General features: G+C 40.2%; 1 protein-coding gene across 1 annotated transcript; it reads right to left on the bottom strand.

Moving 5' to 3' along the window:
• Window positions 1-322: 322 nt before the first annotated feature.
• LOC144640880 (uncharacterized) lies at window positions 323-27289 on the bottom strand. The gene is made up of 21 exons (XM_078499942.1): window positions 26968-27289; window positions 24824-24876; window positions 23724-24158; window positions 22613-22675; window positions 21796-21897; window positions 21475-21550; window positions 20248-20329; window positions 19698-19784; window positions 19257-19326; window positions 18008-18166; window positions 11722-11789; window positions 11016-11089; window positions 10447-10550; window positions 9596-9690; window positions 7972-8066; window positions 7234-7319; window positions 5643-5738; window positions 4786-4815; window positions 3777-4043; window positions 3384-3557; window positions 323-2702 (listed from the first exon to the last, which is right to left on the bottom strand). The coding sequence occupies exons 1-21, from the start codon at window positions 27167-27169 to the stop codon at window positions 351-353; spliced, it is 4770 nt and encodes a 1589-aa protein (XP_078356068.1). The 5' UTR covers window positions 27170-27289; the 3' UTR covers window positions 323-350.
• Window positions 27290-27816: the final 527 nt, after the last annotated feature.

Genomic DNA, 27816 nt, shown 5'->3' on the forward strand with positions numbered 1-27816 from the left:
CGCAGGCCTTAGTTACGAAAATTATAAATACAGCGACGCGACCAAAAGAAATGGCAAACACATCTCTTTTACGTTCACAAAGCTACTATCTACTGCAGAGGTGACCACAATCACAGTTGAGGAAAGTGCGTATGTTGTCAAATCTTGGTAGAATCCCACCAACAATTCTCAAATTAAAATCTAGCGCCATCATTCCACGAGTTGTTACGTTAGCATGTTGTCATGGAAACGTTACATTGTAAAGCAACTTCTCCGACGAAACTTAGATCTTCAAACACACAATTCTGCCAGAAAAGAAGGTTTGCAGTTGCCAACTGATCAGCATTCAATAGTAACAAGATGATTATTTGTTACTGCGTGTCACTGTCTTCAGAATCGACCTTTGGGAGCATGGCTCTCCAGCGAGCCCCGCGATTTTTTTCGGGTTTGGAATTTTTCCTTTTAGCGGAATTCATCGGCGAGTTGTTCTTGCTGAGTTTGCTTGTCTGATTACCAGCCGCGCCTGACTGTTGATCAGCGGTGTCGTCACCTGGGGCTGGTGTGACGTCAGTGTCTTCTTGCACGCCTTGCAAGGAAGGCTGGGATTCTTCGGCAGAATCGCTCAAGTCCACAACTAGAGATGACGATGACGATGGCGATGACGGATTTTCAGCTTGGCCTGTTGTGGTAGAAGGCGTCTCTTGGTTATCTGAAGGCAAATTCGCATCTGTAGCTTTTAAAACAGCAGCTTTTCGTGACGGATGTTGGCGAGTGCCCTGCAAAGCAGATATTTTAATTGCAATGCGCTTTGGTGGTGAATAATCGCTTAGGTAAGAATCATCATCAGAAGAAAGATCATCCTCGGAGGAAAGAGAAAACTCCGAACTTTCAAGAATTTTACTCCGTTTAGATGCACAAGTGTTGTTCGTTTGTTTGGAACTTAGCTTCACGGGAGAACCCTTCCTCTTGTTTTTACGCGTGTTATATGGACTGCTATCCGCACCGGGCATTGACAACGATCTTGATGTCTCTTGTAATGACACCAGCTGAGAAGCTGCTAAAACAACATCCTCAGCCCCTGAGGGGTCCTCAGGCTGTCTTGATGGAGTCTCCTTCCTTATAGCGGTCCCCTGCCCCACTGTACACATCTGCTGGCCAGGAGTGGAAAGCGACGCTGACGAAGCCATTCTCACTGCAGCTAGACCCGGCCGCTTGCGTCTGAAGGGGTCCTTTTCAAGTAGTCCTGCAGGTTTTCGCTTACGAGTTGCAGAGTTTTTAATGGTATCACCGCCCACTCCTTTAGGCGGAGGGTGCCTTTCAGCAAAGACAGGTCCAATTTGAGAAGAACCCCTAACAGCAATTTTAGAAAGAAGAGCTGGCCACAATAATAGACTGTTGAATCGTGAAGAAAGCATTTTGTACTCGTACGAATTTCGATATGAAGTATTGTTTGAACGAATTCCCGGCGCAATTGATGCAGCGTTTTCTTGGCTACCCATTTGATTAAGCGATCTGTTACTGTTATTTTGTTCTTTGCTATTCGTCGCAGATATGGAAACACCAGCTTGCACACGACTAGAATCTCTACTTGACGATTCTGCTTCTCCTCCGTTGTTTGTCACACGACTAAGAGGTTCTGAAATTGGGATCTGTTGTGATCCTGTTTTATCATTTGTCGGCGTTTGAGTACCTTCTATAGCCGGCCGAGACTCATCAATCAATAAACTACCCTCCGAGACATCATCAGTAGATGTTTGTAGTTGTTTACCTAATTCCAACACATTACCTTGTTCTGTGTCACGCGAAAGTTCAGATGAAGCCACGTAATCGTTACTTACTATTGCCCCTAACTTTGTTCCACTATCACTTGATTTATGTACAATATGTTTATCAAGTCCGACATCTTTGTTTGGTCCTATAATCCGTTCAGAGCTTCCTGACGATTCTACATCGCCACCACGTGACTCATTTGTCATATCACGTGCCTCGTTTCCACTAACACACGTGACACTTGAAGCCTTGTTACTATGGCTACTGGCTGCGCTCGCTGTAGAAGACGGCTGACCTGGTAGTGAGCCAGCAGTGCTGCCTGCAGGAGCTGTGTTCAACATGGCAGCTATTTGCTGCAAGTGTGGACGGAGCAATAGAAGGGATTTCAACGTTTTAAGCGTTGTAAAGCACGGTGGAAGAGGAGGAATTGCGGGCGCACGTCTGCGCGTTGCCTGGTTTGTTGACGACACAGCGGCAGTTGTCGGCTTCACTGCACTTGGTTCATTTCCAGTTTCCACTCGGTTCGTGCCTGTAGGGGCATGCGCACTAGCTATGCCACTGGTGTTGGCTTCGCCCGAGACCTCTGCCCCAATAGTTAGCTCCGTTTCTGTGCTTTTTGCTGCCTCATTTCTATTAATTTCACTGCATTTTGCTTCAATATTAGTCTCGTTAGCTTCCTTCGCTTTTTCTTGATTCTGTTCCTCGCGGGCTTCGACCACAGCTTTCACGGAGGACTGGGGATTAGGAACGTCACCACTGACAATTGTTTGCTGGCTCTTCTGGCCTACAGTTTGCACCTGGGACTGTTGATCGCCTACACTATTTTTGTCGCCCCCAGGAGTGTTTCCAACCTCAGCAGTGACTGTAGAGGGGGGATGGGGAGTGGAGGTGGACGACGCTGGTGACGTCTTTTGAATGGCTTGAAGAACCGTGGGGATATCGATACTGAATGCCTGTGGACAAAAACGGGAAAAGTATTGTGTTACTAGGCAACAAAGTTATTACGACATTAAGGGAAATTTGCCATCCGAGGTAAATTATTACGAATTTTTACAAACAATCTGATGAACTACACTAACATAATATTGGCGTATCCTTAAAAACAGCGTAGAAAGGAAAAAGGACACAAAAAATGAGATGATAAAGAAAAAAAGTTTTTTTTTTTTTTTTTTTTTTTTTTTTTTTTTTTTTTTTTTTTTTTTCTCTTTTTTTCTCTTTTTGGGTTTTTATGGGGTTTTTTTGGGGGGGGGGTTTTTTTTTTTTTTTTTACACTTAAAACAGAGGAGACAAATTTTTCAAAAAAACATAAGATTGTCAAAAATCCAACTGGCAGGAAGCAAATGAGTGTGATCGAGGAATTAAATAAGAGAAGACCGACAACAAATACAGCTAGTGGCAGGGTGGGTGGCTTAAACCTACGACGTCCAATAGACCAGAAAATGCCTGAAGAATCAAAAACGTCCGAAGATTTACGAAGATTACCCGGGATCTTCAGAAGACAATCGAACGGTACTGGGGAGAACAAAATAATGTTTCCGATTGTGTAAAAATTGCTGAAAACGCACGCGATTGCAATCTTGAATTCTATCCGGCTCATCCTATCTTGCAAGATTTCCAATATTTATTCTGTTTACCTGAAGAAGGAGGGAAAATGGTCCTAACGAGCCGGACACCGTGACCTGCTTCTCACCACTGGCACTTCTGGTGTGAAGTTTCTCTCGTTTTTCTGCGACTTGTTTTCGTTTGGAGAGCTGTTTGTTGTGCATAAGAACGCGGTGATGTGGCTGCTGAACTCTACTCCTGTTTCCCTGTAAGGAGACGAAACACGACATAGGGGGTTACACTGATCTGTGGGAGGAAAGGCTCATGAAGAATTATTTATTTTACTAATAATTTCGAATTGCTGCTTGTCCTACACTTTTAAATGTTGATTATAACCTGTGTTTAGGAGTTTAGTGTAAGAAAAATGTCTGAAGTCTCATTCATGGCTTACACAGAACACTGAACGCAAAGGTAGGGGTACAAACCGCTTTCCGGACGCGCAGGCTCTTTTGTGGGGAGCCTTCCTCTCCATCATTGCCGTCATCATCACCCTCGTCTTGGCTGCCACCACTCGCCAGCTTTTTACTTGGAGTCGCTTCACTGGAATCTTCCTCAGCATATCCTTTTTCAATTGTTCTCCTCAGCTTTGCTCGTTTTTCCGCTCGTTTCTTCGCTCTATATGTGGCCCTGGTCGCTCTACGCCTTGCCCGAGACTCTTCAATTGGAAGCGGGACACGGCCCTTTCGTTTCCTCTTAAAAAAAAAAGAAAAACAAGACACAGTCGATAAAAAGGTGAATCTCCTACAAAAGGAAACTATTGTCACGCAACGCTTATCCAAGACAGGATTGTGTGACAACCCTAGAAACGGATACCTGATGTGAAGGAAGCAGTGGCTGAGTCATTTTATTACACCATCTATTGTTTTGTTTAGAAAGCTACGTGCAATGTTTCTGGAAAATACCTTATTATAGGAAATTAACGCTTCATGAAATTAACGCGAACTTCGAAAATTCGCGTTAATTTAAGTCGCGTTAATTTTTTTAACGTTAATTTCCGCGCCGTTAATCAAGTGAGGCGTTAATTTCCATGACTTTAATTTCCATTATTTTGGCACAAATTTCTCGATACAGCGTCAGTCCAGACGTTCTTGACTCCAAGGAAAAGGCACTATTTCATCAGGGTGAAAATCTGTCGGTATCACTGAATCTGTGAAGAACGCTCGAGGTGGTCAAATCCCTTTTCTTAATCCCCTACGTTTAAGATTATACGTCTAGTGTTAAAATAGACTTCCATTTGTCTCCAGAAGTGTTTTTCATTGTGTACGTCGCGTTAATTTCCTTTATTTCTAAATGTTAATCTCTTTTTCGCGTTAAACTTCTTTATTGGGAAGTAATTCATCCTTCCATTTGCGTTAATTCAAGTCGCGTTAATTTCAAATTCCTTAATTAACACAAGCGTTTATTTCCTGCAATAAGGTAAGCAGCTTTTCTTACCACAACAGGGACATCAGGAATGTCCAGATCCTGAAAAGATAAAACAAATGTAAGCTTAACGAGGTGGAGACTTTAACTTGTGCATAGGACAGTTAAACAACACTAAAATGGGTACTCTAGCTAAGGGTATTTTAACGGGGAGGAGTAGTTTATGAGGGAAGGAAAGTGAAGTGTGGTACATTAAAAAAAAAAAAAGAAAAAGGGAGAGAGGGTTCGCCTATGAGAGGATAAAGGGTCAGTTTGAAAATAGTGTAATAGACATTTTAAGTTTTTTTTTGTTTTGTTGTTTTTTTTTTTTCTTTTTTTTTTTTTTTTTTTTTTTTTTTTTTTTTGTTTTCCCCAGAAAATTGTAGTCAGGGCATGACATAGTTTGTTTACAAGTCCTTGTCACGCGCATGAGTTTCGCGCCACGTTTCTTTTGTTTCAAACTTTATTTTTAAATTTCGTAGAATGATTCATCCGTCTGTTATTTTTAATTCGTCTCCGTCGCCCCAGAAAAGTTATTTTTTTTACACGTTATTTTTAAAGCGCGCGCTAACGTGCTGCTATTTTAAATCGCGTGTGAAAGCTTTGATTTTTTAACTGATGAAGGCTTAAGCAATAGCCGAAACGTCTTGGAAAATGACATCAAAAACACAGTCAGCGACAAACCTTCAACAAAAGGGTCAGTTTATTGGCTGAAGAAGGATAGTTAAGGGGTAAATAGGAAAAGGTAAAAGACGGGAACTTTATGAGAATGGGGTAGGGAAATACAGGTTTAAGGGATGAGGTGGGACTGTGTTCTTCAGCGTGTGGAGATAAGAGAAGTTTTACAGGGAGAGGCGAAACGTTAAGGGGAAGCGTAAAATAAGTTTAACCTCAGGTTTAAGTGACGGTCTTTCCTGCCTTCTTCCAGTGAAGTTGGCCACTAGCTCTCTTTTCTTGCGAAGGGTATTTTGACGATAGTATAAGAACTGAAAAACAGAACGAAACAACCATAAACAAACAAAAACCTTTCATCGGCAATATTGCTAGAGGGAGCGATATCATACCGTAAAATTCCCGGCTAAGCACTGGGCTTATACAACTTCGTAAGGGGTTTTGGATGGGGGGGCTTATATCCGGCAGGGCTTATACACGGAATAAAAAAAAAGTTTCGGAACTGGAGTGTTGATCAAAATACGTTTTAAAGTTAAAAACGTATAATAAAGCAACATTTAGCCCTGTTCAGTACTGTCATCCGGTAGAGGGGGGCTTTTATCCCGGGGGGGGGGGGGGGGTTCTAAACGGATGTATTTTTTTTTGGTTTCCAGGTAGATGGGCTTATAACCGGAAGAGCTAACAAGCTCAGGGGCTTATAACCGGAATTTTACGGTACACCTCTATTTCTACGAGGTCTGTATGCTTGTGACGTCGTGAAATTGAAACAAATAAAATTAATTTTTAATCTGATCTGGCAAAAATCGACCACTTGGATGTTTATGGGTACCCTTTTCACAAACAATTTTCCAGGACTTTTCAAGAACTCAGGACTCCAAAATTCATTCTCGTCCCCATAGCCCTTTCGTTTCTCTTAGCCGGCTTGGCACGGCACAAGAAAACGGAGGGCTCTGGGGACATAAGATTTTTGAATTAATTCGAATTTTTTTTTGATTGGCTGTTTCGAACAAAGAATTCCCAAACGGAAGTAGAAAACGTAACGACTCTCTCATACAATCTTTTGAAACGTCATGACTGCATACATAAAGACCGGAAGTCCTAGAATCTAGCACTGGAAATCCTGTGTCCCCAGAGCCCTTTGTTTCCTCGTGCCAAGGCTCAGCCGGCTAAGAGAAACGAAAGGGCTATTACATTGTTTGTAAATTTCTTATAATGTCAGTTCTGAGAATTCAGTTCTTACTCGAGAGTACGCCAGATCTTTCCAGGGCCGGTGATCTTTTTCTAGGACTTTCCAGTTCAGTCCTGGAAAGTGTCACCATAACTTTTCCAGGACCTGTACGAGCACTAACGTTTGCATGAGCGTGACAACTCCCATCAGTGAGTGAATGATTTAAATGCAGGACGTTCTTATTTTAAATCCGATGCCCATAACACTTAGTCTTTTTCGCTATTTTGTTCCCCAGTGGTATTATCTTTATTCTTTAAAGAAGGTGTACGATTGCACGATTTTTAAGCCTGAAGCAACCTCGAGATTGAGTGCGAAAGACCTGGAATTTCTGTTCCGAAGAGGCTTTTGAGAAGTCAATGAAAGGTCTGATTTAAAACGAGGGCAACTTCATAAGCGTGTTTCTTTAGTGTTTTGTTGTTATCTAGAAAATTCACGTTTATTCCATCTAAGAGTATGAGAGAAATTCGTGTCCGCAGCTTTTTATTTTAACGGTGAAAACTCACCACCTATACTAATTGTAATAAAGAAGTCACTTACTGTAAAATAATGCTAAAACCGTCTCTCAATGAGACAAAACTTACATCATCCTTGCGAAGTACAATCCATCGCCGCCAACACTGATTATCAGTTCGATCGCCCAAAGCTCGTGCAATTTTAGACCAATTTCCTGTAAAAAAAAAGTTGAGTCACTCAAGTCTGCATACGGACCCAGTGGGCCATTAGGCCATAGCTTCCCACACAGTCATTTCAAGGGACAATCGCCCCTAAAAACGACTACGTGGGAGGCTAATCAGGCTGGAGCCTATCCCGGTGTACTAGGAGTATTTCCACTCCCCCTGGATGGGATGCTAGTCCGTTTCAGGGATAACCCCAGTATTTAATTCGCTGGTACCTATTTATACACAAAAAAGTTAACTGCATAAGTTAATTGTCTTGTCCAAGAATACAATGCAGTGCCCCGGTTAGGGCTTGAACTCGGACTGCTCAATCCAGAGTCCAGCGCTTTAACCATTTGAAAACCTGCTGGTTAGCTTCACCTAAACAAAAAATGGTTCCAATTAAATTGCTAGGTACTTGGTCAGCCTGAATGGGTGAGTCACAATCCACCAGCCCTCAATAACAACACTTAGCCGCCAAAAATGACGTCAGCGTCGAGTGAATAGCAAGGATATCATCACAGAGAATACGCAATCTTACTTAGAACTGAAAACTTGTCTGTGGGCAAAGGTGAAACAAAAAAAAACTTGAAGTTTAGGGGGAAAATGCTATAGGTTTCGAATGAAAGAGGAAGTGGAGAATCTTTACTGCATAAAACTCACCTTTTCCAAATGTTTCCACATTTTCCAGTAGCTTCTGATCCTGTTCTTTAGTCCATGGTCCTTTGTCTATTTTGGGATCCAAGGCATTGACCCATCTACACAACAAACAATAACAATGCTACCATCAATTCATTTCACCTTGCAGCTGTATTTTCAGTGGGTTGGGGGTAGGGAGGGGATTTAAAGGACTTGCAGCTGTATTTTCAGTGGGTTGGGGGTAGGGAGGGGATTTAAAGGACTTGCAGCTGTATTTTCAGTGGGTTGGGGGTAGGGAGGGGATTTAAAGGACTTGCAGCTGTATTTTCAGTGGGTTGGGGGTAGGGAGGGGATTTAAAGGACTTGCAGCTGTATTTTCAGTGGGTTGGGGGTAGGGAGGGGATTTAAAGGACTTGCAGCTGTATTTTCAGTGGGTTGGGGGTAGGGAGGAGATTTAAAGGACTTGCAGCTGTATTTTCAGTGGGTTGGGGGTAGGGAGGGGATTTAAAGGACTTGCAGCTGTATTTTCAGTGGGTTGGGGGTAGGGAGGGGATTTAAAGGACTTGCAGCTGTATTTTCAGTGGGTAAGGGGTTGGGAGGAGATTTAAAGGACTTGCAGCTGTATTTTCAGTGGGTTGGGGGTAGGGAGGGGATTTAAAGGACTTGCAGCTGTATTTTCAGTGGGTTGGGGGTAGGGAGGGGATTTAAAGGAGGTGGGGTGGTGGGGGACCTGTTCTGAAGTTTTGCTGATGTGCTTCCCAGTTCCTGGAATACCTTATTACAAAGCAAAGTTTGTGATTTTGGAAACCGTTTTAGACCTGACATACAATTTGTACCTTGTTTCAGATCAGAAGTCTTTCAGGTACTTTATCAAATCAAGTGACTTGCCTGCTTCATGGTTTTCATTTGAAGACAAATGTTTGATAGATGAAAAGAAAGCAGCCATGTGCAATGAATGACATACTGCACTTTTGAGCAAAAAGGCGAAAACTGTAACTCTATTTAAGACTTAAGAAGCTCAAACAGTATGCTGTTGTGTGGAACACATCAGAAACTATGCATGCAATCCTAAATACAGTCAAAGCTCTCTACTTGCAACCACTTTGAAACCCTGTTTGAATTGTCACTCAAACTTTGCAATTTTAAAAAGCAATCATAAGCGACCACTCATGTAGGTGTCCTTGACCACTCTCAGGAGTTACTAACTTGCCATTTCTGTCGCTTTTTTTTCGCTCTCATAATATCCTGTTCCAGGCTCTCGGTAGTTGGGTGAGAGCAAAAAGCCACGTAGCCTCCCATGGTGTCTTTCTTAGGGGCGATCGTGTTTCACTATGATCGCCCCGGCTAAGAACGACTGCGTAGGGGCTAAAAGCCACGAGGAGGAAAGAAAACGAGGGGGAGAGAGAGCCAGTCTCTGTTTCAGCATAGTTAGTTTACTAACTTTTGTTTCAGCGTGTGGCAGTTGGGAGAGTCTGTTCTTCTTAACAACCAGCTCAAGTTACGACCACTTTTTTGAATTCCTGGGTGTGGTCGCTAACAAGAGCTTTGACTGTCCTGGAGAAGAACAACTTAACAATATGGTTTGCAAAATATGAAATGGCAAAATACTCAGGTACTAAACCTGGAAACAGTCCTTTAAGCCACTGACCTTTCTCGACATTGAGGTCCTGATCTTCCAGGAACCATCTCAGCTATCCTGTACCAGTTACATGCTCCATACTTAGCAACGGCTTTCTTAAGAAGCTAAATAAAACCAACGTACAAAGAAATGTTCTAGCTGCACATTAATAAAAGAACTTAGCTGCACATTAATAAAAGAACTTGTAAAATTCATTAATTATTCATGAGGGTGCAAACCAATCCCAGTACCATAATTTATTCAGATTACATGTACACAACTGTAAACCCCAATACAAATCAAACAATAGAATTAACTTTTGATACAAACTCCTGCTCAGCTAATAAGTATTCATTAACTTTTGATACAGATTTGTACTGATTCGCATAACAATACTTTGTATTCAATTTATTGTTTTCATTTCACAAGTAGGGTTCATTGAGGAAATTGCTAAGGGCAAAGTTGGGATGACCCACCAACCGACCGACCAACTTATTCCATGGTGAATCGAGTTAATCTGCAATTGAATCAAGAAATATCCTGCTCAGGTAATTCGCTTGCAAAAATGAATATTGTTAATGCTCGAATTAGTGCTCAACTTAAAATAAACGCCCTGCTTCTAATGAGCACCCCTCCTAAGACCAGAATAAGCACATCCCCCTTTAAGTTCCTGGAATTACAAGGTCATTTTTAAGCTTCCTGCCTCCACTGACTTAAACCACACAAAAAATGCTATTACAGTTTTTTAAACTATTATGTTATAGTGTGGGTTCACTAAACGCCCCCCTCTCGCCTTAGCAAATTAAATAAGCCCCTGGGCGTTAATTTGAGCATTGACATTAAGCCATTCACAATGAGTTGTCAGGCTGTGGAAGACATACCTCATCCTCGTCATCATACCATTTGCCTTTCCTCACTAACTGTAGTGTCTGAGTGTAACGATACATGCACTGATCTCCTTGCCGGCCCTCTAAGAAACTTGCCACTATGAAGTTAACAAAAATTGCCAAGTTGAAAAAAATTGCTAAGCAAAAGACATTAGGTTTAGCTGCAATGAAGAGGATTTGAGTGAGACCTATAGCCTAGATTCTGACAGAGATAAGAAAGTGGCTTTAACAATCAGTTTTAATCTTTTCCAATTTAACATCCATACTCCTTGCAGGTTCCCAAGTAGTTCTTTTGCATTTTTCTTTCATTTCAAATTGTTACGAATTTAGAGCAATTTTCATAAAAAAACTAAAGCAAACACATACAGTTATTGCAAGCACTGAGCACAATTAATTTGGGTTTTACATCTGATTAGCGAGTTGTTGACATAAATTTTTTAACCAATCATACAGCATAAGAAAGGCTTAGCAAGGCCAAAGCAAGTTCGCATTACTCTCAGTACGGAATTTAAAACAACTCCATATTGACAGAGACATGAAACAAATAACACAGCGTTTTATACCTTTTGGCCAATTGCCCAGCCCAACAATACGTACAACCTCAAGAAGCTGCTGATCATCTTCCGGGGTCCACTTGCTAGTAGAAGAGCAAAAAACAATTAATTTAACAGATTCATGGACAAAGCAGTTACCAAAGACATTTTTTGATGAAAACAGCCAGTCTGTTCACAGAGCCTTTATTTTCTCAAGCTCTTTTCTCTTTCTCAACAAAAGCAGGTGAGTAAACTATGAACTTACTGGCCCATTTTGCCCTATAAGAAAAATTGTATCCTTTGTGCCAGATTATACTCAACAATTATTCCACAAGCGCACGTTGGATATCAGATGGTAGTAAGGCAAGGATTGTTTTATTAAAAGCATCCAAAGATTTGGAATATTTGAGCTCCCCAGCTGTTTTCGATGACGCGTATTGGCTACCGTATTTGTGTTTAATGGTAAGATAAGATAATGGTATATGAGCTCATATACCATTGCCTGTTAACCAATTAAAACGCAGGAATTACAATATTCCATTGGTAGTTTTTAATAACCTCTATTAACCAAACATGTTTAGTCAAGAAGGCTAGATATTGACCTCCTTATTTCACATCAAAAAAGAACATGAAAATATCTACTCATCTCAACCTAATGTTGGCCAATAACCATGTACCCTGTCACAAGCTTTACACATCTGAAGATCATCCCAGGGAATGGTTTTTGCCACCTCACCTCTTAAGTAGATTCTTGTTAAGGCTTCTCTGGTATCGTTCATAACAGTGAATAGGTGTGCGCTTGGTCTGAGGAGGCAGATACAAAGTTATTTTTTATGATTGATGCTGATAGTGAAGAGTACCATATTTATTCGATTAAGTGCCCTGGGCGCTTATTAAATTTTTGGACCTTGAGGGTGGGCGCTTATTCGAGGCTGGGCGCTTATTAAATTTTTGGACCTTGAGGGTGGGCGCTTATTCGAGGCTGGGCGCTTATTAAATTTTTGGACCTTGAAGGTGGGTGCTTATTAAATTTTTGGACCTTGAGGGTGGGCGCTTATTCAAGGCTGGGCGCTTATTAAATTTTCACCATTTTTAGCAAGTAGCTAGTGGGTTTTTTTTGCAAGAAAACAATGTAATTAATAACTAAACTTAAAGGTGTACGAAAGCTGAATTTTAAGTGTTCATTGAAAGTTTAAGTAAAAAAACTAAAAAAACTTGATCTTCGGGATAGTCTCTTAGTAGTACTTAGTCAACTTTGATCTCTACTTCAACAATAATCAAATTTCATTTTGTGCTCTCATTTTAGGCGGGTGGGTGAGGGCGCTTATTCGAGGCTGGGGGCTTAATCGAATAAATAGGGTATGCAATGAACAGTCACTATATGTTGCCTCTGATCATCCATTGTAACAAAAATCTCGATGATTTGGTAAGTGCAGAATGCAATATGGAACAATTGAAAGTATGATGTTTTATATATGTTCGTGTTTATTTGCTTTATTTTACTTTCGGAAAAACTGTTCACAGGCTACTTTCAAGTGGCGCCCGTTTTATGAGGTCTAAATAGGCGTAGAAATTTCTGTAGAGCTGTACGCTTCTACACATTCCATGATTCCTAATCCATAAGTGGGTAGCTTTGGAAATCATGCGAGTTTAAAATAAGAGTTAAAAATGAAACATAGAGCCGTTGAAGCGTAGATTTTAAAATGAGAATGTAGAGCTGTACAAGCGTAGAGTTTAGAATGAAAACGTAGAGCCGTAGAAGCGTAGAGTTTAGAATAAAAACGTAGAGCCGTAGAACCGTAGAGTTTAGAATGAACTGAAAACGTAGAGCCGTAGAAGGGTAGAGTTAAGTACATAGCGTATAGTACACTTCTACAAGCCTACTTCTGTACGTCAGTGTTTATTCTAAACTCTACGCTTCTACGACTCTTGAAAGCATAGAGCTGTAGAAGCGTAGAGTATAAAGTACACAGCGTAAAGGACACTTAAACAAACCTGCGTGTTCATTTTAAACTATACGCTTCTACGGCTATACGTTTTCTAAACGGTACGCTTATTATTCTCTACCGTACCCAAATTCGCAAGTAGCCAATCAGAAGCGCGATCTACTGTCCTGGTATCCTACGATATCAAGTCACTGACCTGATATGCCACCATATCACGGTCACTTTGAAGTTAAGTAGTGTTACTGTACGATGAATTGAAAAGAGGTTTTTACCAATAAAACAGAACTTCGTAATTTAAATTTAGCGGTCGTGAAAAGAGAAAAACTTTCCCGCCAAAACTAAACTTGAGCGCGCTCGCCAATTTGCACGATGTTTGCCAACGACTACTGAGACATTCAGACTGAAAAAAATGGAGTCGGAATTTCCACATTCTTTGCTTAATTTTGATTTGGAAAATTAAGAGAATAAAACTCTAAACAAACGAGTGGAAAAAAAGGCAGAAGAAGAACTTGGTAAAAGTGTTGAAGACCAAGTCAACACAATTTGCAGTACGTACCTTGCAAGCATGGCTTCAACAAAGCGAAAAATATAACCGGATTTTTGGCTGAATTTGGGTACGGTAAATACCTAATCGTACCTTTTTGGTACGCTTCGGCTGCATATCAGGCTCGTTTGGTCTCGCCTGATATGCTACCGAAGCGTACCAAAAAGGTACGATTAGGTATAAAAACTGTACGCCTAAGGTCCTACGTTTTACTTCTTAATTGTACGCTTCTAAGGCTCTACGTTTTTAATCTTAAGTATATGCTTCTACTAGTCTACTTTTTTATTGTAAACGAAGCGTAGAGAAGCGTAGAGTTTAGAATGAAAACGTAGAGCTGTAGAACCGTAGAGTTTAGAATGAAAACGTAGAGCCGTAGAAGCGTAGAGTTTAGAATGAAAACGTAGAGCCATAGAAGTGAACAGTTTAGAATAAAAACGTTGAGCCGTAGAACTGTACAGTTTAGAATGAAAACGTAAAGCCGTAGAAGCGTAGAGTTTAGAATGAAAACGTAGAGCCGTAGAAGCGTACGGTTTAGAATGAAAGCGTAGAGCCGTAGAACTGTAGAGTTTAGAATGAAAACGTAGAGCCGTAGAACCGTAGAATTTAGAATGAAAACGTAAAGCCGTAGAAGAGTAGAGTTTAGAATGAAAACGTAGAGCCATAGAAGTGAACAGTTTAGAATAAAAACGTTGAGCCGTAGAACTGTGCAGTTTAGAATGAAAACGTAAAGCCGTAGAAGCGTAGAGTTTAGAGTGAAAACGTAGAGCCGTAGAAGCGTAGAGTTTACAATGAAAGCGTAGAGCCGTAGAACTGTAGAGTTTAGAATGAAAACGTAGAGCCGTAGAACCGTAGAGTTTAGAATGAAAACGTAAAGCCGTAGAAGCGTAGAGTTTAGAATGAAAACGTAGAGCCATAGAGCCGTAGAGTTTGGAATGAAAACGTTAGGCTGTAGAACCGTAGAGTTTAGAATGAAAACGTTAGGCTGTAGAACCGTAGAGTTTAGAATGAAAACGTAGAGCCGTAGAGTTTAGAATGAAAACGTTAGGCTGTAGAAGCGTAGAGTTTAGAATGAAAACGTAGAGCCGTAGAAGCGTAGAGTTTAGAGTGAAAACGTAGAGCCGTAGAAGCGTAGAGTTTACAATGAAAGCGTAGAGCCGTAGAACTGTAGAGTTTAGAATGAAAACGTAGAGCCGTAGAACCGTAGAGTTTAGAATGAAAACGTAAAGCCGTAGAAGCGTAGAGTTTAGAATGAAAACGTAGAGCCATAGAGCCGTAGAGTTTGGAATGAAAACGTTAGGCTGTAGAACCGTAGAGTTTAGAATGAAAACGTTAGGCTGTAGAACCGTAGAGTTTAGAATGAAAACGTAGAGCCGTAGAGTTTAGAATGAAAACGTTAGGCTGTAGAAGCGTAGAGTTTAGAATGAAAACGTAGAGCCGTAGAAGCGTAGAGTTTAGAATGAAGACGTAGAGCCGTAGAAGCGTGGAGTTTAGAATGAAAACGTAGAGCCGTAGAAGTGCACAGTTGAGAATAAAAACGTTGAGCCGTAGAAGTGTACAGTTTAGAATGAAAACGTAAAGCCGTAGAAGCGTAGAGTTTAGAATGAAAACGTAGAGCCGTAGAAGCGTAGAGTTTAGAATGAAAACGTAGAGCCGTAGAGTTTAGAATGAAAACGTTAGGCTGTAGAAGCGTAGAGTTTAGAATGAAAACGTAGAGCCGTAGAGTTTAGAATGAAAACGTTAGGCTGTAGAACCGTAGAGTTTAGAATGAAAACGTAAAGCCGTAGAGTTTAGAATGAAAACGTTAGGCTGTAGAAGCGTAAAGTTTAGAATGAAAACGTAGAGCCGTAGAAGCGTAGAGTTTAGAATGAAGACGTAGAGCCGTAGAAGCGTGGAGTTTAGAATGAAAACGTAGAGCCGTAGAAGTGCACAGTTGAGAATAAAAACGTTGAGCCGTAGAAGTGTACTGTTTAGAATGAAAACGTAGAGCCGTTGGGCTGTAGAGTTTAGAATGAAAACGTAAAGTCGTAGAAGCGTAGAGTTTAGAATGAAAACGTAAAGCCGTAGAGCCGTAGAAGCGCACAGTTTAGAATGAAAACGTAGAGCCGTAGAAGCGTAAAGTTTAGAATGAAAACGTAGAGCCGTAGAAGCGTAGAGTTTAGAATGAAGACGTAGAGCCGTAGAAGCGTGGAGTTTAGAATGAAAACGTAGAGCCGTAGAAGTGCACAGTTGAGAATAAAAACGTTGAGCCGTAGAAGTGTACAGTTTAGAATGAAAACGTAGAGCCGTTGGGCTGTAGAGTTTAGAATGAAAACGTAAAGTCGTAGAAGCGTAGAGTTTAGAATGAAAACGTAGAGCCGTAGAAGTGTAGAGTTTAGAAAGAAAACGTAGAGCCGTAGAACCGTAGAGTTTGAATGAAAACGTAGAGCTTTGAAGTGAAGAGTTTAGAAAGGAAACGTAAAGCATTGATAACGAAAAGTTTAGAATGAAAACGCCTGTACTAATCTACGGCTATACGAATTTTCAAGAGCTACTGTCTTATCTGTGAGAACTGTACTAAGTAGAAGCGTAGAGCTCTACGAAAATCTCTACGCCTATTCGGACCTCATAAAACGTGCCGGGTATAGCTACTTTCCCAGGTGTTTCTTACGCTAATCTTTGCAACCGTAACACGACACTTTTGTTCGTTTGTAACAAAATACTTTTGTCTTCCTTGAAAATGCGATAACATGAAACTTTTGTTTTTTGTTTGTTTTACGGCGGCATCGATGACATTTGTTTAATTTAATTAAGTTACGGTTTAGACTGCACGAAAGACGATTCTCAAAAACTAAAGAAACAAATCTAATCAAAAAACATATTTTTCGACAGGTTTTTTTAAAACGCAGTACAGCTAGGATATTTGTTTCCTGGTTATCAGGTGTTCACGCCGAAAATCCCGGTGCCAGTTTTTGCATACCTAATTACGAAAGCGCTGTGAAAGTCTCAAAATCTAATTAATTAATTTGCGGTTTTTACTTGGCGCCAAGAAGTCTGCAGCCTACCGCAAACACGCAGTACAAGCGATGTTCATGATAGTTCCAGAAAACAACGTAGACTAATCTGCGCATGCGTTTGGTGTAAATTAAGTTGAGTAGTACCACAAGGGGAGCAAAGGTTTTACTGAAACAAGGGTGAGGGTGGGCGCTTATTCGAGGTGGGCGCTTATTCGAGGCTGAGCGCTTATTAAATTCTCTCCATTTTTAGCAAGTAGTACATTTATTTTGCAAGAAAACAATGTATAATAACTAAACGTGAAGATGTACCAAAGCTGAATTTTAACTGTTCATTGAAAGTTTCAGTAAAAAACTAAACAAACTCGGTCTTTGGGGTCGTCTTTTAGTAGTACGTAGTCAATTTCACTCTCAACTTCAATAATAATCAGTACTCCTCTTGTGCACTTCAGGGGGGGGGGGGGGGCGCGCTTATTCGAGGCTGGGCGCTTATTAACTTTTCCTACCTTCAGGGTGGGCGCTTATTCGAGGTGGGTGCTTATTTGAGGTTGGGCGCTTAATCGAATAAATACGGTATAAAAGTAACGTAGATGTGCTCCACGTTTTACTTGGGGGGTATGGTCAGGTGCTCCCACCCCAACCCCCTCCACAGGAATAATTAATTAATTGATATTAATTAATTAATTGACTATTAAAGTTTACACGTTAGCGCACTAGCGGGTTAGCAGACGACAGCCCCAACAAACCATCACAATAGTGCATTCTGCACTAAAAACTAAGACATGCTGGAGATCACAAAAACTCATTCTAACTTGGTTCTTTTGGACAGAAAATTAATTTTTTACTATTTTTATTACTATTTTTTTTTTCAATTTTACAGTAATAAATAAATAAATGCCATTAATGACATGATTTCTTTTGTTTTATAATTTTCCTGGTCCTCAGAGCCACGTTAGAATTTTTGAATTCAAAACTACCGGTAACTTATTTATCCACTGGCAACTGGTACTAGTGAATGTGTATGGAATGATGAAATGCACAAGATAATTTTTTAAAAAAAATGATACAGTCATTATAATATGTATACTGAGTTAGAAAATACATAAATATTTCCTGTGACCACCTTCACAACAAGTATGCACCTCAATTATCAGTAGATTGAATCTTGAGAAAGTGCAAGTCATGTGAGCCATGTTAGCCTAAAAACTGTAACAGTCCGGTGAGCCTACAGTAAAATTATTGGCTTAATTTAGCTTAAATAGTTTCAAAATAGTGTCAAACGGGTCAAAAGTGATTTTTTTAAGGGATTTCTGGCTTGTATGGCTCGCTTGATGGCTCACATGTAGCCTGTGCACAGCTGCTCACACTCCTCAAGAAACATTGGACTTGCCTGACTCGCTTGCTGGTTAGCTAAAACAGCACACCAGTTAGCAAAGATAGCTTGCAGTTTGCCTTATAATACCGGCTGGGAATTCTTGCTAGCATGGCTCACTGACACTGACTTGTACTTTGTCAATACTACTGTCAACAGTAGATCTATACCTGAAGTTTTTGTGCGATAATATCCCAGGTATTTTGTGGTTCTTTGGCAAGTTTTATTAACATCTTGTCTTCTTCCTTAGTCCATGCTGTTCGGTTGACATCAGGGTGTCCAAAGTTACACCACTGCAGGCGGCATTGAAAACCTGAACGCTTGGGCACCTAATCAATTTAAAAGAGCAATACCTTAGTCCAAGTTATGTCTTAGTTACAAGTGTCCATCCTAAGAAACCCAGGGGTTGTTAGTCAGGGTGAGACAAAGAAAACTGGGTGGCTAGATCAACACAACAAACTTCAGGGCTGAAAATAACAGTTGGATATCGGACACTGGCCGAGCACAGTTTGCCAGTGTCCGTTGAAATTCCAACTGTGGTTGGCAGGCTTTTAGCCAGGATTTAAAAAGTGGGAGTCCAAGATTTTTATAAGACCTGACTTTGTCCCCATAGGAGGGCCTGAGGAGTATGAAAGGTGTTTTTCTGCAGTTATGAGTGTGCAAAGGTATCTAAAGATTTCCAAAATTTGCTAAAAAACACCTCTGTATACAGTTATTCATATCAATTTTCTCTGAAAAGTGGCCATCCATAGGACTCCTGGACTCCCACCTGGCTAAAATCCTGGTGGTCAGACAGAATGTCCAGACAATTTCTTTTTTTGCTTTCCAGTGCAAACACCAATGTTCTGCATTGATTACGCATTAGATTAGCAGGTATCCTAGCATATCGAGCAGTACTCAAAGTAAAATGATGTCCAACCTTAACTTTTGTTTTGTCTGATCATAATGGTGAATTAGTCGGATGCATGTCCTTTCAAGGGAAAAAAAAATATTTGCAGCCATGAACTTTTTTCTTATTTTGCTGCTGGGGTAACTTTCTCACCCAGACTAACTACTGCCTCTGGGTTCCCAAGGATGATTAATTTTTATGGTATGAAACATATTTGATAATAAATTATGCAGGTATGGTCACAAATGTACACAAATTGCACATTGATGAATGACGCATCAGCTCACATGCTGTCTTTAACTTTCTCCTTTGACCGACTAACCGACCAACTGATCAACCAGTCAAAAAAGTAAGAAGCAATGGAGCCAGTGTCTTTATTTAAAGAATTATGCCATTTGTTGAGCACTGTTCTTACAATCACTGTCTTATTTATAACTGAGTTTTCTATCAAGGTATAAGTATATTCTTTAATGACTTTCTCAAGAGCCTGCTTAAATAATGGATGAGTGTTATCAAGTGATTTTACTTACATATGTACTGCTTACTCTGTCCCAGTCAATAGCCTCTAGGTCAAGTTCAAGTTTCTCTTTTGGTAGATTTCTAAAAATTGAACACAAAAAGCACAAGGCATAATGAACTGTTGTGTCCTGCTGTATTTTGCTAAGGTTCTACAAGTCCTTTGCAAAGCTCAATTTAGGAGGGACCAATAACCAAAATAGTCTCAAAGACAAACTGTACACTATCTAATGGTGGAATCTTAATTTCTCAAACATCCAAAGGGTTCTACCCTTTTACAAAATTTTTGTTTTTTTTTTTTTACAGCGAAACAAACATTCATTTGAATTTACTTGAGAAATTCAGTGTTCAAGAAATCAGGGCTAAGATTGCAACATTTGACTAAGTGAAGCAGTGTGAACACAAGACATGTCATCCATTGATGTTCTGCAAAAATAAATCATACAACATAATACCTGATCCTTGAACTTTCTGCTTTCAAATCTTCAAGTTCTTGTTGTTTACGCTCAGTTTTCACCTTCTTAAGCTCTAATTTTTGTATCCTGCAAAACAGAGCAGCAATGGAATAGTCTAAGAAACAGTGAGAGATGTTTTTACTTTTGTGAAGTTCTCTAGTGGAACATAACTTCTCAAACTCATTAATAATTCATCAGATTAACACAAAGAAAATCATTACGGTGACGGTGGTTTGGATACCCGATCTTAATTACCGGTAGCACAGATTACGATTTTATTTCTCTGTTTACTCCTAGTTTTTGTTTCGATGAGAAGAAATCTACACTCGAGACAGTATTTCATCGCTATCCAACACCTTGAATCGTCAAAATACTCCACTGCGCGCCGTATTTTCAACTCTCTTCTCGGTGTTTGGATATCTCGATGAAACACTGTCTCTCGTGTTTGATATATTACATAAAGCTCATATTTTATGTTCTTGTGTTGGAGTTAAAACTAATAAATAATTATTTCCAAATACAATTCATCATAAGTATTTACTCAACATACCTCTGTAGAACTGGAAAGAGTTTGTTCTCCAAATTTTGCATTCTGACGCCCTCAGCTAACTTGTTTTTCTCTTTTTGTTTCCCTGCGAAGAAAAGAAAAAATAACACTACAAATAAATGACTCAATTGACAGATGTGTACACACTAAACAAGCTATTTATATAAATTATATGACATTTTATATTAATACATGTTGTAAAACTAGAAAACCCACAGAAAAAATTCCTGACCTCTTCTATGTCCATTTACTTATTTACTCCTAAAGCAGCTACAACTGGACTTGAAGGAGCATGGCCCTTAATCTACCACTTGTGACATCCAGAGCTTTAAATAACTTCCGGTCAACAGACAATGTCCATGAATATGACAATTTGTCCGGACAAAGTTTGGGTTTGCCGTCATTTTGACCAGTCACACAAGGCTTTTAAAATAGTATTTTGATGAACATACTGATACCAATTTTATTTTAAGCAATTATTACGTAGTTCTAAAAGAAAACAACATCAGAGATTTCAAATTTGTCTCAGTTATTGACTTGTCACTATCACATCTACATGGCATTAAGAAGCCATTTATTCAAGACATGCAACAAAACAGTGAATAAATAGCAGGTCTTTTTCTACCATACAGAGAACAAAATTCAACGAACATCAAAAACAAGTGCAGATTAAAATACTATTTTCATTTTTTGACCGGTCAGAAACGACACATGACTGAGCTTAAATCGGTTTGGCCGGTTAACATGACCAGCAACAGTACGAAAATTATTTTGAGCCCTGACATCATTACTCCTCATGCCAGAAGATATTTTAAAACTACACTGAAATACAACAGACATTTTGGAGTATGGTACTTGGTAAGAGTCTATTGGCGAAGAGAGCCATCTAGAAATTGGCATTTGTACTGTAAAGCCATTTGGGGAAATGTTACGAAACAGTGGGTTAAAATGTTGGGCCCCTGTTAGCAGCCAGAAATATTCCCTTATGCTGCTAGCTTGCTATACCGGTAGTGAACATCTTCAGTGAATGGAACCTTTTCCTGCTTCTTGAGGGTGTCCAGTTACAGGAGCTGTAACTGTATAAGAAAGTGTTAACACAGTATATTTTTCGCATTAAGCCCGCCTCTCTTTTTTTTTTTTACTTCTTGGGCTGTCTTAGACAATGTTCAGTTTCCCATGAAAGGTCAAAGAATAAATTTTTAAAATTTAAAAGCTCAATTATGCACTTACAGAATTTGGAAACCTGGTAACCTCCAACTTGACAACTTTGCCTCTTTATCCTGGTATCATCATTATCTGGAGGTCCCTAGAAATGTGATTGATAAGATCAATAATATCAAGGGATGTTTTTCAAACTTACAACTTCAAGCAACATCATGATATTAAGTTCTTTGGATGAAAATGTCATGCACTGCTAATGTCAAGTGTCTTCACTTCACTTGTCCCCTGGCGCCAAGTTGGCGCATAGAGCCTCAATGTCAAGTGTATATAGTTTCAATAAATAAAATGTCATATACAGAAAAGAATCACACACAAGAATGCACAGCTTACCACTGAACTTGTGTCTTTGAAATAAGGATTAGCAAACTTGATCAATGTGTGAGGTTCAGGTTTCCTTTCATCTTTGTTTGCTCTCATCTGATGTAATCCATACTAAAATAATTCAATTCAAGAACAAAATAATTGAATTTTTTTACAGCTTTCACTCATCAATAAAAAAAGTTAGTAAAGTGGAACTAATTAAGGGAACCTTAAAACGAAATTGAGCCATGCTGCTAAAATGCATAATATTTTCTTACTATTTGATAATCAGCGTTTCAGATAAGAGAGAGGTCCCGGGTCAAAAACCCAACAATGTCAGTTTTCTGACACATCAAATTAATAGTCTTAAGAAAACATCTGAAGATTTGGTGGGAGCAGTGGGGATTTGACCTGTTGGAATTCCTTGTTAACATCTTGCCTCTAAATTTTCGCTGTAACCCTGATACTTTGGTTTTTAAAATATCCAGCAAACATCCCATTCACTTTAATTTGTACCCAAGAACCCCATCTGAACTATGTTTATCACCATCAGAGCTGACTATCAAAAGTTAACTAAAGGAACGTCGTATATTAAAGGAATGGGTAGCCATTTCATGTGTTTGTAACTTGAATAATAATATTGAGTGTATATACAATATTTTATTGCAAGCTGATTTCTATTCAGGATATTTTTCATCCTACATAGAGCCTCTGATTGTCAAGTTTATTAATACAGCATAAGCTGTATCCATTTTAGAAGTAATCAGAAAGCTTAGCATGCATTACAGAGTATTTGACTCATAGGTACAGTGTACAGGCTGGAACAGATATATTCCAGAGTAATTACCTGTTGTTCCCTGTTCTTTGCTAAAGCCAGTTCTATTCTTTCAAGTTCATCTAATATTGCCAACTGAAAAAAAAAGAGATATATCATGTTTCTAAGGTGATTGGAGTTTAAAAACATAAAAAAAGACATCAGATATGTTCTCTGAGACACTGATACATGGCTAACATGGTGATTTTATCAACAAGGTCCAGTCACTGTGATAAAATGTTAGCAACTAAACACACAAAGTGAATTTATAATGTTCAAGGTTTGAAAAAAGTCTGATGCAGTCATCCTGGGCAAGTAGATTTTCCTGTTGGGCAAGCAATACCCGGTATATGTTTTATTTTTATATTTTTGTCATTTAGACATTTTTTATTCATTTTTCAACACATTTACAGAACATTTTTACAACACAAAGAGGAAAAAGAAATAATGAAGTTACAAAAAATAAATAAATAAATAAATTTACACTCGCACAGGGCTACTTAACAATAATATTGAACTTAATTTTTGCATTAAGCTTGTTCTGGCTGCAGAACATTTACTAACTTTTCCCATTTTTTAAAGTGAGGAGAGAGCTTATCTCTTTTCCTGGCGATATAAAGTTCAATATTAAACACACGTCGAATTTTGGTGAAAAATCCCGAAAAGGAAGGTGTGCTATTCTGGCATTTCATTTAAATGTAATGTTTGCCTAACAATAGTATATGATTGACCAAGAAGAAATCCTCAATAACATCGAATTTACCAAATATCAGCTCTGTTTCGGTATATGTTTTATGCTCACTTGCCCAGTGGGAATAGGCTAGCCCTGGCACAATCATTAAGTAAATACATGTACATGGCAAAAATATAGCCCACCTAAAAGGGTACCCTGGGCAAGTAGACAGGGTGCCCAGGAAGGCAGTTTACCCAGGCTGTCTAGCATGTACTAAACACTTCAATGCATTTTTGTAAACACACATGAAAAGCTGACTCCCTCAGAGTAGCTTAGTTAGCTGGGTAACTCGCTTAGCCAGGGTGCACTATTTCTTCATGTAAACAGGCCAGTGTGAATTGCAACCCTTTTTGAAGGATTTTGAAAATGACAAAAAAATGAGATTTCTGTACAAACTTTGTATAAGTTTACCTGGTAATCTCTATTCGAACTCAAGCATTGTTGAATTTCACTGTACATCCCTGGGTCACCATTATTCTCCTCATCGCCATCACTAAACAGATCTTCTTCCTCTACTTGCTGATTAACGTCATTTTGACCTTGAAAATGATTCAACTCTGTGTGCCAACTGGTATCATTGTATCCTACTTGGCTTGTAGAGGGACCGCAGGCCGGAGGTATAAAAGCCAGTGGTTGTAATTCAGTTAACACATACTCATCAGACGAAGCATTTCCAGCACTCTGAGATGGCAGTAGATTATTGTCAACTGGTGACTGAACACTGAGAGGTTCTGGTACATGGTTGCTATCAGGGATAGAAAGAGTTTCATTGTTTCTACTCAATGATGATTGCTCTCCAACACCTTCACCTTTAAATACTGCCTCTGGACTGGGAATTTTGCTCTTCTGTTTAAGAAATGCACAGATAGAATTGAACATGTAAGTGCACAATGTACATGTACAGTACGATAATATAAGACTACAGTTGAACCCTGTTATTTTGAACTGCCAGGGGAAAAATAGTTTTACCAACCTGCTTGCTCTTGCTTGGCCAAGATTTTTAAATAAACCCCTCTCATACCCAGGTCTCCAGATACCCAGGTTTTGTAGACACCAGTCCACAAACAGACATTCAAACATGGTCCCATGGTTTGTACCGTACAGCTTGTACATGTAAATAATAATAGACCTGCCAACTCTCACGTATTATGCAAAATATCGATCTCACGCATACAGGTCAATTTCTCACGCCTGACTGACAAATTTGGATTTTTTACTCTCAAAACCCATTAAATGTCAACTCATCTTAATTTTGGCCACAATATATCCCAAAAATGAGCATTGTTATTCGTGTTTGAGTCAATTTCATGCACTGCGGCAATGTTTGAAAATCGTCAGATCATCTTTGGTACTTTTCGTCAATGCTTGGAAGTTGTCTGAACATCTTCAGGAATCTCCGGAAATAGTCGGACCATCTTCGGAAAATATGGAGATGGAAATCTCACGTCCTTGACTTAGGACGAGTTAGCAGGTATATAGATAAAAAAAAGTGTTTTTTTTTTATCACTTACTAGGGCTGAACCACAATTCAGATTCTGATACTGCAAGTTGTTGGAAGTCACACCTATGAACAGAAATGTGTTAGAAATTAAGTTAAAAAAAACTCTGTACACATGTAGCATTGAGTAGTATGTGCACTACAAGTTCCCAAATATGTTCTTGAATTTCGACGTGGAAACACAGCGAAGATGCCTTGTACACAAAATGCTGATAATAAATATTTTAATGGTAATGCACCTATCAATGTTAAGCCCGAGGGGGGGGGGGTCGGGCAAGGGGTGGGGATTTTGACATTTTCTATAAAAAAAAGTCAAATTCCCCACCCCCGGGACAAAATAATTGGTCAAAATCCCCACCCGGGAGCAATGAAAGGTGGTCAGATGTCCTTCAAACCTTGTTGCAGGGGATCATATACGACCAAAATCCCTACCCTGGGGACCGACCTCACGATCAAAATCCCGTGGTTAGCCCGACCCCCCCCCCCCCCCCACTCGGGCTTAACATTGATAGGTGCATAATATGTCGTTATTTAAGAATGGACAGCAGACCACCTCACAAAATTGTAAATGACAGGAACATCCAATTAAGTAGCCTGCGTGGCCGGCGTTCGAAGGGGAGGGAGAAGGGAAGTTCGAGCGCGAAGCGCGAGCGTTTGGGATTGGGAAGGGTATCGCCTGCCTTGGCGCTATTGTTTTTTTCATTCCGCCCCCTACTTAACATGCGATCTGTTTCATGTCTGGCTGTCAAAATTATCCAATCAATTTTCAAATTTATATTTGAATCATGTGGTGCCAACATTACGCAACGAACAAAGGAGGTTAAAAATCCTAAAAATCGAGCTTGAAAGACAGAGCGCTCGATCAAAATAATGCAAGAAGCATAGCCTTTACAACACAGAATGTCTCTCTGAAACCAACTTTCAGCTTTTTCATAGTAAAGCTGAAACAGTCTCTGGCTAAGTCGGACAAACAGTATTGATTAAAATGCCGGGCCCGGCGTCAATAAAATGCAAATAGTTTACATTTTCACGGAACATTTCAGATCTTGTCCTTCCAGGGCGAACATTTTGAGAGCCTAAAGCATATCTTGCAAATAGAATTGAGCCAAAACAAACTGAACTAGCACAACATGTGGCAGAGTACAGATTTAGAGGTGTCATTCAACTCGACAAACGGAAACCACGCAGCGCGGACTAATGACCTCTAGACACTTAGATGGCCACAATCTTACGGCTCTATCGATTCAATACATCAAGCCTCCAAATAATAACAGTACCCTCTGAAAAAGTCAGAAGCAAAAAAGGTCGAAAGACCGAACTCAACATAAAACGGCAAAGGTTACAAATGTCACGAACGTAGGAGTCGTGTCGGCCCGTCACCTTTATTTACCATAACCAGAAGACCAGTGAAGTTCCCGCTTCAAGCAGTTCTTGTCATCAACACAAGAAGTTGGAAAATAAGACTTTTTCCAAAACCAGTCGGAAGGACAGCGAGAAGGTCCTTTCTTCTGTTCCTCTTTGAGTACAATGTTTCCTCCGTTTTCGCTCAAAGAAGAAAGAGCTTCACCAAGATATCCTTCAAAACACGCATCATCGCAATCGTCCGCCATGTTGAATGTAAATTGAGAACAGGCCTTGAGTCCCATGAGTCCCTTCTGACCAATCAGAATAATTTATTTTGCCCTTTTGTCCCGCTAACCAATCACGATTTTTGCGTCCAGAATCTGGACGTAAAAAACGAAAAAAACAATAGCGCCAAGGCAGGCGTCTCCTTTCCCCCTACCCCCGCGATCCCAAACGATCGCGCTTCGCGCTCTCCCTCGCTCGCGCTTCGCGCTCGAACTTCCCTTCTCCCTCCCCTTCAGACGCCGGCCACGCAGGCTACCAATTAAGTTGAGATGTGTATTCAATAAACTAGCTATATTTGATACCAAGGCTTATTTCTCCGACCGTTACCAGCTTGAAAGACTTCTATAAACTTCCATAATAGAAGTTACTTTCTTGGAAGGTTCCATTTCGGGCTGGGTGGATGGGGAAAATCTCGAAAGTTTTGAGTTAAATTTGAAGCCTTGTATATCCGCAGCTGTCACAATGATGGCGGTACATTAAAACTTGTTTGCCTGAATACTTAAATAAGCTTAACATTCCAGAACACACCTATGTTGCTGTTTTCTTCATATTTCTCTCGCTTGTCATCTTCCTCGTCCTCTTCTTCGGAGCCTTCGTCTTCTTCTTCATCAGAAGTTAGTTCGCCGGCACGACCAGCTGAAATATGAAGAACTTCACGAATCCGTTGTATGTCGTCTACTAGAAGCTCTCTTTCACTTGCATCGCCGTCTTCTGACCTCAGAGTGCTCATGTCAACTTGCTACTCTCCCTAAACTTAACTGGCTACGGCAGTTTAACAAGCAAGCTGGATTCCCCATCCGTCCGAAGACTCAAACGTTCCCGGGACGTATTGGCGGCCATGTTGGATAACAGCCTCGCTTTGACGCTTCAAGGACACTTGGCGAGAGGGAGAGGGGAGGGAGACCCCACGGCCCAGTCTAGTGCGGTAAAGCATCCTGTGAGGCAGGGTGAGGTTCTGCTGTGAGGTTTTTACCGGGCTTTCAGTAGCCTGCGTCTGCGTGGCCGGCGTTCAACTCCCCTTCTCCTTCCCCTTTGAACGCCGGCCACGCAGGCTAGGCTTTCAGTAGAAGGACATAGGCGGCGAGGCGGCGGAGCAGAGGTGGAGCAGGGGGGAGCTCAAGCCCCGCCCGAAACGAAATTTTTTTTTTGGGGGGGGGGGAAGCCCCCCCACGTTTTGGTGCCGAAAATATCGTGAGCGCAGCGTAAAATTGGTTTGTCTTGGATATTCCGTCTCGTGAGTGCAACCGGGGTTCGTTTTCTCGGCCCGGCGCAGCCGGCTAAGAGAAAGAAAGGGCTGGGGCGAGAAGAGAACCGAAACCGGAAGGAGCGGGGAAAATTACCATAAGTTCGAAAAATGATCGGAAACGTTCGTTTAGC

Source organism: Oculina patagonica, chromosome 2 (genome assembly GCF_052425735.1).
Source record: "Oculina patagonica isolate OP01 chromosome 2, crgOcupat, whole genome shotgun sequence".
Classification (NCBI taxonomy): Eukaryota; Metazoa; Cnidaria; class Anthozoa; order Scleractinia; family Oculinidae; genus Oculina; species Oculina patagonica.